This window comes from Microcaecilia unicolor, chromosome 1 (assembly GCF_901765095.1).
Source record: "Microcaecilia unicolor chromosome 1, aMicUni1.1, whole genome shotgun sequence".
Taxonomy (NCBI): Eukaryota; Metazoa; Chordata; class Amphibia; order Gymnophiona; family Siphonopidae; genus Microcaecilia; species Microcaecilia unicolor.
This window is the reverse complement of record NC_044031.1, coordinates 341,876,777-341,891,031: the sequence shown is the minus strand read 5'-3', so window position 1 is coordinate 341,891,031 and position 14,255 is coordinate 341,876,777. Positions and strand designations below refer to the sequence as shown.

The window sequence follows — 14,255 nt, the reverse complement described above, 5'->3', positions numbered from 1 at the left end:
GCCATTCAAAGACTATGAACCTCTACAAATGTAAAAATAAATGATATATTAATGAGACAATTAAGTGAACTCATGGCATGAAGAAATCCATTTGCAAATGCATGCAAAATGTTGTATGAAGTGGAAAATGAATGCATCTATGAAGCAAAAAAACAAACAATAGAACCTACAACAGTATCAGTGGTCATTGTTAAAGACCGTAAAAATGATCAAAGACGATACAGTGCTCCTAGAGCCAATGAGGTAGCTTTCATCTTCCAAAATACAGATGGAGAACCTCCGTTACATAGAGATCTAACCATACATTGCAGAAATAAGCAAAATGAAGAAAAAAAACATGAGATAATCAGTGTCTTGGATCCCAATCTGGAACCTATGGTATATCCAGAGCTGGTGGGAGGCGGGGCTAGTGCTGGGCAGACTTATACGGTCTGTGCCGGGGCTGGTGGCTGGGAGGCAGGGATAGTGCTGGGCAGACTTATACGGTCTGTGCCAGAGCTGGTGGTGGGAGGGGGACTGGTAGTTGGGAGGCGGGGATAGTGCTGGGCAGACTTATACGGTCTGTGCCAGAGCTGGTGGTGGGAGGTGGGACTGGTAGTTGGGAGGCGAGGATAGTGCTGGGCAGACTTATACAGTCTGTGCCAGAGCTAGTGGTGGGAGGCGGGGTTGGTGGTTGGGAAGCGGGGATAGTGCTGGCCAGACTTATACGGTCTGTGCCCTGAAGAGGACAGTACAAATAAAAAAGTAGCACATATGAATTTATCTTCTTGGGCAGACTGGATGGACCGTGCAGGTCTTTTTTTGCCGTCATCTACTATGTTACTATGTTACTATTTCCATATGAAGATCAGAGTTTGGGTATAGATATTCCTTTGTCCAAACAACCAAAATCTATAATCAACCTCAACCACAAATCAAATAAACCAAGAATAAGAGTTACACAAATGCAGTACTATGGGTACTGTTTCACAATACGAGATGAATTTAATCTTTTCCTAAGTGCAGGTAAATTAACACAACAATATTTTGTGGATGCATACATTAAAACAGAGGCTAACAGACTTAATTATATTCAAAAAAATAAAAAACAGTTAAGAATTGAAAAATACTCAGGCTTAATGAACCACCTAGCAAGTGAAGCTGCGAATAGAGGAATTACACCTGGACAGGCATTTATTTTGCCGTCATCATTTGCCAGAAGTCCTAGAAAAATGCATCAAAATTATCAGGATGCAATGGCAATAGTTAGAAAATATGGCAAGCCTGACCTGTTTATTACTATGACCTGCGACCCAAGATAGGAAGAAGTTAATAACAATCTTCAAAAAGGTGAAGCACCGCAGTTTAGACCAGACTTATTGGCAAGGGTGTTTTCATTTAAAATGAAAAGAATTAGTGCACGATATATGCAAACAGCATATATTTGGTGTTCCTCTTGCTGGCATTTATGTCATTGAATTCCAAAAAAGAGGTGTACCCCTCGCTCACATATTACTTATCCTCAAGGAGGAACACAAGCCCAAAACAAAGGAAATAACTGACATCGTATGTGCAGAAATACTTATAGAAAAAACCTTCCCACGACTACATGCAACAGTTACCAAACGTATGATACATGGCCCATGCAGTCCACAAAACGTACATTTGCCGTGCATGCTAAATGGGAAGTGCTCTAAACAGTTCCCAAAAACATTCCAAAATGAAACTATGGAAAACTGTGACGGATATCCTAAATATCGCAGACGGGATAATAGCATTGGCACAGCCTTACATGGATAATTCATTAATAACAGTTGGGTAGTCCCTTATAACCCTTTTTTACTCTTAAAATACAATTGCTATATAAATGTGGAAGTATGTGCATCTATAAAAAGTGTAAAGTACCTCTTTAAATATGTATACAAAGGACACGATTGTGCAAATGTACTTATTACAGAGCACAAAAATGTACAACATGATGAAATAAAAACATTCACAGACTCAAGATATATTAGTGCTCCCGAAGCTGCATGGCGATTAAACAGCTTTGAAATGCATCATCAATCACATACCATACAGAGATTAGAAGTACACTTACAAAATGAACAGAGCATTGTTTTCTAACCTCAGAAACTTGAAGCAGCAGTAGAAACAGCCAGAACAAGGGACACAACTTTAACAGCCTGGTTTAAACTTAATGCAGAAGACAATAATACAAACAACATTTTGTATGTAGATATACCTGTATACTATACTTTTGATAAAACACAAAGAAAATGGAAAAGTAGAAAAGCTGTACATGACAAAACAATTGGAAGAATGTATACAGTACATTTCGCAAATGAACCAGAACGTTACTGTTTAAGGCTAATTCTACTACACAAACCAGGTGCACAGTCCTTTGAAGACTTAAAAACAGTGGACAATGTTACTTATAAAACCTTTCAAAGAAGCAGCAAAAAAACTGGGGCTCATTAAAGATGAAGCTCTGTGGGAGAACAGGTTAGAAGATGCAATCACATGCAGCATGCCTCAGCAAATTAGAGAGCTTTTTGCATACATTTGTGTTTTTGCACAAATATCAAATGCTTTGCAACTTTTTAAAAAAATACAGAATTTATATGGAAGAAGATTTACAAAAACAGCATGGTTGTGAAAGTGATTGCTTGGTTTGTGAACAACTCTGCCTTCAGAAAATACAAGCTGTACTCATTACACATGCTAAAAACCATAGGCGGTCGGTGGCCCAACTGTGGGGAGGCTAAAGGGGGTGGGGTTAGGGGTGGGGCTTACATCCATAATTGTCTGACAACACAGAAAAAAAATAAGTAAAAATAAAATAATCACAATACTTTTTATTAAATTTAGATATTAGATATGTATCATATGTCAAAGAATAAAGTGGTTGCTCAATCGCTCAACTGCAAAACACTATGCACAACTTTGTGCAGAAACACACTCATAATCTTACTGTACCATAAATATTACACTGGGCAGACCTAATACACCAATATACCACCATACGGAAAATGCAGACCGTCAACAATACGAAACAAGGGATCATAATATCACAATTCTTATGTAGAGCCACAAAACACCCTTTTAGGGTGGATAGTGTTCACAATGAGCTCCTTTTATGAACGACTATATGTAGATCCTTCAAGAGGTAGTGTCATGATTTAGGCTCTATACCCTTTCTGATGTTTTGGTGCCACCTCAGTAAGGCCAACACACAATCTCTCCACTGCAAAATACTATACAAAACCTTACCAAACCATAACAGTACTAATTTCAAGGACAGGACGAGCTATAACCTTATGCGTTGAAAGGCAGCACTATAATTACACCGGGCTCTAATACACCAGTACACAACCTAGTGAAACAAACAAACAAAAAAAAAACAACAAAAAGGGCTGCAAATACAACACGCTAGCAGAATACTGCATCTTGATCACACATGAAAAACAAATGACACAACAGATATGAAGGCAAAATACTGAACTGGAAAGTTACCTCAAGAAGTCACACTCAGCATGCAGCAATACTAGAAAAATTGAAACTTGCATGCAAAATATCACAGATGCACATTTCCAAAAGCTGACATATTCTAATTAATAAATTCTGAATTAAAAAATGTTTTCTACCTTTGCTGTCTGAGCATTTAGTTTTTCTATTAGCTTTGGTCCCAGTGTCTTCTGTTTTATGCAGTGTCTTCTTTCCATTTGATATTTTTCTCTCACAATGTCCACCATTCTTCTGTCCCCTTATGCGTCCTGTCTACCATCCGTAGCTCTGTAGCTCTGTCCGTATCCTTTCTCCAGTTTCAACATCTGCCCTCAAAGTGTTCCAATCCAGCCCTTAAATTCAGCAATTTTCCCTCCATCCATATCCAGCATTTCTCCTCTCTCCCACTCCATCTGTGTGCATCTTTCCTTTGTCTTTCCTTCCCTCCATCCTTGTCCAACATTTTTCCTTTCTTCCCTGCCCTCCATTCCATCCATGTCCAACAACTCTCCATTCTCCTCTGCCCTCTCCTCCATCCATCTCCAGCAAATTTCCTCTCTTCCCTGCCCCCTCCATCCATCCATGTCCAGTAATTCTTCTCTCTCCCCTGCCCTGCCCTCCCCTCCCCTCCATCCATGTCCAGGAACTCCATCCACCCATATCCAGCAAATTTCCTCTCTCCCCTACCCCCATTCATCCATCCATGTCCAGCAATTCTCCTCTCTTCCCTGCCCTCCCCATCCATCCATCCGTGGCCAGCAACTCTCCATTCTCCCCTGCCCTCTCCTCCATCCATCTCCAGCAATTCTCTCTCCCCTGCCCTCCCCTCCATCCACCCATGTCCAGCAATTCTCCCTTGTTTCTCCCCCCATTGCATTATCTATCCCTCTCCCTCTTTCCATTTCGAATGCAGTGTCTATCCCTTTCCCTCGTTTCCCCCCCCCCCGAATGTAGCATTTATACATCTTGCTCCCTCCCTGCAGTCCCTCAAATTTGATCAGATCGCTGCTACTGACAGGCTCTCTCTCTCTCATCCCCCCACCCCCCGATGCAGCGTCTATCCCTCTCACTCCCTCCCTGTGGTCCCTCTAATTTGATTTAGATTGCTCATCGCTGCCGATAGCGGCACGCCAACATCGTACTACAGCTTGCTTCGGGGCTTCGGCATGACGTGCCCCGCCTCCTCTGACCAAACTTTCTGCTTCCGCGAGGGCTGGATGCATCATAAAGAAAGCTGGTCAGAGTAGGCGGGGCACGTCATACCGTCAGGCCGAAGCCCCGAAACAAGCTGTAGTACGATGTTGGTGTGCTGTTACCGGCAGCGATGGGCGATCTAAATCAAATTAGAGGGACCACAGGGAGGGAGTGAGAGGGATAGACGCTGCATCCGGGGGGTGGGGGATGAGAGAGATGCTTGGGGCTTGCGGCTGGGGAGGCCTCCCCAAGCCTCTTATACTGGGTGCCTATGCTAAAAACCTAGAACAATTTGGTTTACCAAACATCATCCACAGATTAGAAGATCAAAACATTGCCTTTAACGCTGCAGATGAAAAGCGTAAAGCACAAGAAATGCATGAAAAACGAAATAATGAACAAAGAGAAGCATTACAAACAATAATTCACACACGTGTTTCTTCCTTGATGGTCCAGGAGGAAGTGGAAAAACGTATACATACAAAATTATCATCAGCACGATAAGAGGAGAAGGAGGAATTGCACTACCTGCTGCATCAACAGGAATTGCTGCAAATCTACTTCCAGGAGGACGAACTTACCATTCACAATTTAAATTACCAGTACCTCTCCTGGAAACGTCAACATCAACTAAGCAATTAACATCAAACGATGCTTCCATCATTAGAGATGCAAAAATCATTATCTGGGATGAATCAACTACGGCACCCAGTATGGCTCTCAATGCTATAGATAGACTACTCAAAGACATAATGAACAACCAAAGACCATTTGGTGGCAAAGTTCTACTGCTTGGTGGAGATTTTCAACAAACTTTACCAGTGGTAACTCATGGTCACCCAGCAGACATTATTGAAGCAAGCATTAAGTTTCATAAACTTTGGAAAACATTTAAAATACTGAAACTGTCGAGGCAGCCACTGATTCTCTTTGGGGAGTACAAATGTGTGGGGCCGGCCCCCGCGGGAATCCAAGATCTGTCCTCCAGGGAGGGCGAACAGCTACAAAAAATGTGGGCGAACTTTTGGGACACATTACAACCCACAGCGAGGAGTAGAATCATAAATTAGAAGGCCTCTGGACATGGGCAATTATAAAGACTGCAGACCAGAATTCTTGTGCTGAAGGGTGGGACGGGGGAGGTGGGAAGGGGTTGGGAGAGAGGGATGAAAGGGGAAGGAACAGGGGAGGGAGGGAGGGGGTTTGATAAAGTGAGTACCCTTTTGTTAGAAATCACTGCAATTGGTATTGTATTTTGCTTGTTGGTTAATTGAATAAAGAAGATTTAAACATAAAATACTGAAACTGGAAAAAAATGTCCGCTCTGTAGACCCCGAGTATAACAAATGGCTTATTACTTTAGCACAAGGAAATCTTCCATGTCCACACGGTTGCAAAGATGTTATTGAAATACCGCAAAAACACATTTGTGAGGGCAATATAGTTAATGCCATTTATGGAGAGAAAATTACTCCAGATTCTGTTGCAAACTTTGCAAAAAAGGCTATTCTATGCCCAAAAAATTCACAAGTTGACAACATAAATGAGTCTGTTTTAAAAATTTTAGAAGGCAAAACAATTAATTATGTAAGTTCAGACTCTATTCAAGATTCAAATGATGAGGAACATCACTTATATCTTATAGAGTTCCTTCATGAACAAACACCAAGTGGCATGCCTACCCATAAACTGCATTTAAAAATTGGAGCCATAATTATTCTACTCAGGAACTTAAATACAAAGCAAGGTTTATGCAATGGGACTCGCTTAATAGTGAAAGACTTGAAACAGAATCTTATTATTAGCCAAGTAATCAATGGATCTACAGCAGGAACAATTGTCTTTATCCCACGCATAGAACTAGCACCATCTAACAGTGACCTGCCTTAGAAAACAATTTCCAGTAAAATTGGCTTTTGCAATGACTATAAACAAAGCACAAGGACAAATGTTTGAAAAAGTCGGAATCTTTCTACCAGAACCTGTGTTTACACATGGACAACTATATGTAGCATTCTCAAGAGTTAAAACCTCTGCAGATGCAATTGTAAAAGTCATCAGTGGACCTGAACAAGGAAAGCTTTTCTGAAATTGTAACAAAATATTGTATATAAAGAAATTTTGAAACTGTAAATAAACATTATATCTTGTCATAATAATTTGAAAATTTTAAAAATACAATTTACAAATTATAAATGAAAACAAATATCTTAAATATGAACCCTTCACAATTATTCATTATCAGAACAACACATTTATCAAAACGCTTTAGTTAACAAAACACAACATTACATAATAACCTTGCTAGCACCTGTTTCATTTCTTAAAGAAACAGGCTTCTTATACTAACCCCCCCCCCCCCTCTCTCTCTCTCTCACAAACGCACACACTATCTCTGTATCACACACAGACACTCATTGTGTCTCACACACACACACACTCACTGTCTCTGTCACACAGGAACACATAGAACGCATCGCACAACGTCAGCATGCCAAAAAACAAAACTTGAAGCTTAAGGGAAACAGGACGGTTGGTGAACATGGGGTGAGGGCACAAACACACAGACAAATACATTGGGTGAATTACAGTTTAAAAAAAATAAATAAATAACAGCAGGAAAAAGAGGACGGTTGGTGGACATGGGGAGCGGGTTGCTGCACATGGGGGTATGACAGGGCAATACATGAATTACAATTAAAAAAAAAAAATGTCATACTCATGGACCATCTTCCTCATTATACACCTTTCACAATTACTCCTTCTCATGATAGCACTTTACTATGAACTGTTTGGTTAACAACAATCAACATATGACTATAACCTTGCTAGCGACCGTTTCATTTCTTACAGAAACGGGCCTTTTTTTTACTAGTAATAATAATAATCTCAAATTCTGTTCATTCATTTAACTTATGATAATATTTGTCTAGTTTGTAACCTAATTTTTTCATGGTATTACCCTGGTCCTGTTTTTCCCCCATTGTCTGTTGGTTTTGGATTCTATCCATGCCATTGTATACTGCTTTGATGTATTTTGTTATGAGGGCATGATATATCAGATGCAAGCTCACTATTTATGCTAGTAGAAGGTGGCAAAAGAAATATTGGCCTGGAAGGATCGAGCCAATCAACAGGCAGCACTGGCCAATGGCCAGAGAGCTTTAACTATCCTTCATTTATCTCATAATCTTCTCTGACTTAACTGGGGGGGGGGGGGGGGGGTCTGAATGGAGTGCAGAAAACAAACATAAAGTTAAAAGCTCACTCAATGTTGTCATCAAAATCATCTGATACCTTGTGATATCTTGTTGCTTCTCTGCTGTTGAGGACAGGACCATATCAGGAGAGCTGGCACTTGACTGGAAGCCATGCAGGCGTTTGGGCTTTTCTCCGAGACGTAAGTAGCTGAGTGAACAGTCAGTGCACTTATTCCACATTCCATGGCCAAGTAAGGATAGTTGTTTTTGGAACAAAGGCCAGAATTCTTAATCACGGTTTTGGGAAGGCTTTATTTTAGGAGTGAGCAGATGTGCCGAACACAGACTTTCAGCTGTTGAGCTGAGGGACAGATGCAGTTTGCCGACTATGATAGATGAAATCGGCTGGACAGCTATATATTCACTTTTATGAGGGGAGTGGGGGGGGGAGAGAAATGGGGTAGTTTTGAAAAGGTATTAATTTGTTTTGGAGAAAAAGAGGTTGAGTGAAAAGGAGAAAATTGTACTTTCCTGATGTGCAATATTGCTTGGTATGCTGTCGCTAGTACCAGTGAAGAATGTCGAAGCGTGTGCAGAAGTGGCTGCTGGACAACTGTCTCTGTGAGTCAAAAGTCTTGTCTGTGCTCTGAGCGGGTTACTGTCTGTGTCAGGGTGCAGTGCTGAGGGCTGCAGCAAGAGGTCTACTAGGACTGGCAGAGCATAGGAGTGTTGTGTAGGGAGGGAGGAAACACAGTTGCCACTATTGCCACAGCACTGCCAACCAAACCAACCTCTGATCTGTAAGGGCACATGTGATACCCATGCATGCAAGGCTGGAGGAGTGAGTTTTATAAAGAGGGAAAAGTAGGGCAGGTAGTACTTGACAATGAAGTGTGCTGGAATTGCCATGAGCTTTCTCAGTTTATCTTTTTGCTTTGGAATTTATCTAATGTTGGTATTTATCAGAAAATACTGTTAATTATAGCAAAGGTTATTTGTACTGTGTGTGTATTATGCCTTTGTGATACCTGGGCTGTTGGTTTGCCTTACTTAAGTCAGGTAATCAGCAGCAATACTTCTTCTATTGCAACCATGCTATGCAGGAAGCAACAGCTTTGAGCTAACTAATTTAACAAATTGATTTATTTGGCAAAGTAATTATAGCCTTGAATTATAGATGAAGAAGGAAGGAAAAATGCGTGAAAAGTAGAAATCTATAACAGGTTGTCATTTACCCTCCCCACCACCCCTCAGTAATAATAGAATTGATAGTAGCACACTGGCATATGTATGCACTGTCGTGGGGACCTTGCTTCTTGGCTTTTAGTGCTATCTCAAATAAAAAAAAAAAACCCACAAAAGATTGCACTAATGGAGAATATGCAATATACAGCATAGTATTCTTTGTTAAAATTTTCATGGCAACTTCAAGTTGGATATATGACAATAGAGTTGCTTGTATGTTGGAAGACTCTTCCATCATCTTCTATGCAGATGAATCTTAATGTTCAGATGAACCCAGTTTCACAGGAAGTTTAACGTTTGGGGGAGTAGCCTAGTGGTTAGTGCAGTGGACTTTGATCCTGGGGAACTGAGTTCGATTCCCACTGCAGCTCCTTGTGACTCTGGGCAAGTCACTTAACCCTCCAATGCCCCTGGTACAAAATAAGTACCTGAATGTATGTAAACTGCTTTGAATGCAGTTGCAAAAACCTCAGAAAGGCGTTCTTTCTGCTCTTACTTTAAAACTGTGTGTGCGGCAGCTGGGAAAAGGTTGTTGTTTTAGGTTGCATCTGCTGTGAAAAGTGAAGCCAGTCCTTGCTAAGATGGATTTTAGAATGGTTGTACAAAGTCTCTTTGTCACGGCCGCGGCTGTGCCCTGTTGCCCTGTGCTTTGGGGCCAATGGGGCATCCTTCTCAGGCGCTCCAGGCCACCCCTCCTGGCAAGGCTGCCTCCATTGTCAGCCTGTATATGCTTCTGCTGGGCCATTCTTAAATGACCAGTAGCAGTGGGACCGAAGGGGCGCCCTGGAGATGACATCATCAAGCTGAGGCCTTATAAGGAATCCCAGGGCTCTCCCACTTTACCTTTTCAACAGGTCACCTAGCCTTGTCTAGTGTGTTTCTAGGCTCACCTTCAGCCGTGTTCCAGCCTGTTTCCAGCTGTGTTCCAGCCCTGCCATGCCTCCAGCCGTGTTCCAGCGCCTTGCCTCCAGCATGTTCCAGCCCTGTCTCCAGCCTCGTCTTCAGCCGTGTTCCAGCCCCATCTCCGGCCTCCTCTCTAGCCTCGTTCCAGTCCGTGTCTCTCGTCTTGTTACAGCCTTTGTCAGCTGTGTCTTCTGTTGTTCCTGGTCTCCAAGTCTTCAGTTTCTGCTCAACCCCTGGTTTTCATTCTATCAGGCCAGCCCCTAAGAGTTCTCTTAAGAGCCAAACCCCTGGCCATGACTCTGTCCAGCCAGCCTCCAAGGGCTCTTCTAAGAGCCGCTCTTTGGTCTAGCCATTGCTGGGGTGTGACTCGCCTGCCACCAGTTGAGACCTGTCTAGCCAGGCCAAGTAGGCAGCATAAACTCAATTGCAGTCCATGGGCTCACCTACCCAGTTTGTGACACTCTTGTGTTAACAAAAATTGATAACTGTAATTCAAAGTTTCTAGGTCTTGCAAAGTCAACTACTAAATCATTGCAGATATTACAAAATGCAGCGCGTGATCATTGGTGTTTCACACTTGCACCATAATACCCCTGTTTTGAAAGAATTGCACTGGCTACCTGTTAATGAGAGGATCTGGTTTAAATTTCTGTTATTTATACTAGGGGTGTAGCCAGACCTTGAAGTGGGGAGGATCCAGAGCCCATAGTGAGGGGACACATTTTGGCCTGCCTCCCCGCCGCAGTGCAACATACTTTGACTGGCAGGGGTCCCAAACCCCCACCAGCTGAAATGTTTCTCCAGTTCTGCTCTCCTTACATTGCCTGCCCTGCTTCCCCTCACATTGCACATGATCGATTTTAATGAAATTGAGCATACACGAAGTGTTGCACATGCTCAGTTTCACTAAAACTGAACATGCACGCGACGAGAGGGAAGCAGGGCAGGCAATGTAAGGAGAGCAGCATTGGAGAAACACTTCATCTGCCGGGGGTTGGGGACCCCCGCCAGCCAAACCAGGTGCCCTGGATCCATTTTGGAGGGGTCAGACTCGCTCCGCTACTGATTTGTACATCAGGTGTTAAACGGACATGCTCCACACTATCTGATGAACATGCTGCATGCTTATATACCAAGGCAGGCATGAAGATCTGAGCTCGCCCAGCTTTTGGAGATTCCTTCCCTCAGGAAGCTTCATTTTGCAGAGACGAGAAAGTATACTTTCTCGTGTGCTGGTCCTGAGAGATGGAACCACTTGTCAGAGTACACTAGATCGCTGCCTAATAATACTCAGTTTAAAAAAACCAGCATAAATCCTTATTTGTGCAAGCATATGGTGTTCATGCTTAGAAGGCTGGACTTGCTGGCTAGTGTATTTATAGTTTTTTTAAAGGTTTTTCAAGTTATGATAGTATGATTTTGTATTGTTACTGTTTTGCATTTTTTTATTTATTTGTTTTTATGATTGTGTATATTGCTTGTGCTCCTGCTTAGATATAAGCTGGTTATAAATGTCATACATAAATAAATACCTTGTGACCCAATATCTGCATGTGTTTGATTTGCAAGTCCATCTTGGATGGGTGGATGTGGATGTGAATATGGGGCTGTATGAGTAAGGCAAACTTTGTGGGGATTTGGTGGAAGGTGGGGGCAGATTGTGCCTGCGGGGAATGCCACAACCTGTAGCACTTCTTCCACTTCATGCATGTGACCTTAAGATTCCTCTCTGAACCACACTCTCTCTCCTTTTTTCCCACCCCTTCTACACTTGCTTGCTCGGTAACCTCCCTTCCCCCAACCCCGTACTTGTCTTCCTCCCACACACTCCCACCCACATCCTCACTCCCCTATTTGCTTTTCCTACCATTTACCCTCGTGCTCTCCCCCCTCCACTTACCCACCCCATACTATTGTCTCCCTACTTGCTCACCCTCCCCCCACACACACTTACTCCCATGCTCTCTCTAAACTGTACAGTGGATAAGACAGTCCAACAGCTGAAAAGAGGCTTTCAAATTTCTGCTAGTACTTTCTCTTGCAATTGTGCTGTTAGAGCCGCTCTGTGCTTGCACAGTGAACTTCTTCAAAACTCTCAACCAACAGTTCTTGTGTACTGATCTCGCATATCACAAGATCAGCAAATAGTAAGTGCCACCTGCCCATTTTGAAGAAGCTGACTGAACTGGCACAGACACAGCAATGGCAGCACAATGAACTTTGATGGCTCCTTGTCTGTTCTTCCACCTGAAGCCGATTATACCGATTTGGGTGCCTTTGCGAGATGGGTGCCTGTCTCCCAATTTGGGTAGAAATCTGGGCACCCATCACTTTCGAAAATAAGGCTATTAGTGTACTGTTCATGTTAAGGGCTCCTGATGAAAGCACACCAGTCGAAACATGGCTATGTTGAGTCATTTGACTGTATGCTTGCAGTACTTTGGAAGCAATAAAAGGCTTTTTTTACATTATTCAGCTTTGGCTTCCTCATTTTATGTATCCTCACCATGTTGCTTGAGATATACTCAACTGAAGGTCAGTTGTTTAGTGGTCAAATACGGATCTATAGTGGATTTGAATAATAATAATAATAATAATAATATTTATTCTCACATTTCTTCCTGTGAGAAGGCTCTGAAATAATAGAACTGGAAAAGTTTCATCTGTGTAGGGGTTTTCCCCTATGTACAAAATGAAAAAAAAAAAAGGTGAAATTTGGTTTAGAAAATTTGGTGATGTGAGCTGTTGGCACAAGCAAAACTGAATTACCTTAGTTTTCTAATACCCCTACTTTACTTCTCTTACTTTGGTAATTCTGTTCTGTTAATGACTTTTTGAGGACTTCCAACTGAACAGACTACCAGATTTACCTCCCTTCTAATATTTGGCCACTTGCAGTGAAGCCAGCAGCTGGGTATGGGCCTTACTATCTTGCGCTGTCTGGCCTTCTGAGAGGGTGCTTGGCGTCATGGATAATTAATTTCTGGTGTGATCCTGGTTTGAGGTCAGGAAACGGAGAATAAGGTCAAACAGTTTCCAATCTGTCCAGCATATGTTTCTGTTTCTCTGTCCTCTGAGACTCTTTCCAGGAGATAGGAGTTAATGCAAGGAGCTAGTGCTAAGTTTGGAGAACCACACTATATCTGATGGATGTGTCAACATACAGCAGTGCTACTGGGCCATCAAGCAAACACCAGTACCCATTCTTAAACATCCCTGCAACTGACATTTAGTAAATATATATTTTATTCTTCTTACAATAGGAAGGTTAATTCTGTTGCTTTGACAACAGTTGTAATATTGTTATATCCATGGTAGTGTCAGGTTGTAGGGCATTAACAACTCTTGGAACCCCCTTTCCCCCTATTCTAGTATTGGATTTAATCTTATCCAGAAAGCCAAAAGAGATCATCTTTAGCTCGTGGCTGAGATCTTGTGCTTGAATCTTAAACAAAAAGAGACTGAAAAGCTATGGTAAAAAGTATTTGTTTTGTCGCAGGTGTCAGTTGACAGAGCACCACTCACAACACATTATAGATACGTCTGACTATACGTACATGAGTGAACACTGTCTTTTTCGGTCCAACACTAAGGTGACCATGTTAGAGAAAGGAGCTTTTCCTTACACTCAGAACAGAAACTTCTTCAGATTATGTGGACCACTTTTCTATTCAATGTTTGGTTTTGTACTGTTGAATGGTTGGTTTTAAACAATTGAAGAATGTAATTACAACTAATTTGCAACATAGCAAATTTTATTTATATATATTAATTCGCATACCACTTTCTGTAACCAAGGCTAAATAGTATAACTGTGCCACATTTTTATTCCAATTTCTTGTTTTTCTAGTTTGCAGGTATACCTGCCACAAGAAATGTGAACCAAAGGTATGTGAAATTAGATCAGTATTTTATATATCTTTTGCATTATAAATGTTTGTGCAGTGAGTGAAATAGATTGCCAGTGGCCTGCTTTGTTAGATTTCCTTGAAGTTTTTATGTTTAGAAAGTTAAGAGGATACATAAAATGTCTAGAACAGGGGTAGGCAATTCCGGTCCCCAGAAGCCCTGGGCAGGTCAGGTTTTCAGAATATCCACAATGACTATGCAAGAGATAGATTTGTAGGCCAAGGAGGCATTGCATGCAAATCTATTTCTTGCATATTCATTGTGGATATTCTGAAAACCTGACCTGCCCAGGGCTTCCGAGCACCGGAATTGCCTACCCCT

General features: G+C 41.9%; 1 protein-coding gene across 2 annotated transcripts in view; it reads left to right on the top strand.

Moving 5' to 3' along the window:
- The window catches only part of TNS3 (tensin 3), a 1,051,445-nt gene that overhangs the window by 194,852 nt on the left and 842,338 nt on the right, over window positions 1-14,255 (top strand). The window contains exons 1-2 of one of the 2 annotated variants that reach the window (XM_030209274.1): window positions 8,325-8,498; window positions 13,876-13,913. In XM_030209274.1, the coding sequence (XP_030065134.1) occupies window positions 8,456-8,498; window positions 13,876-13,913 (81 nt within the window). In that variant the 5' untranslated portion in view covers window positions 8,325-8,455. Of the gene's footprint in view, window positions 1-8,324; window positions 8,499-13,875; window positions 13,914-14,255 lie in introns of those variants that run through there. The other variant, XM_030209265.1, reaches the window with a different exon arrangement.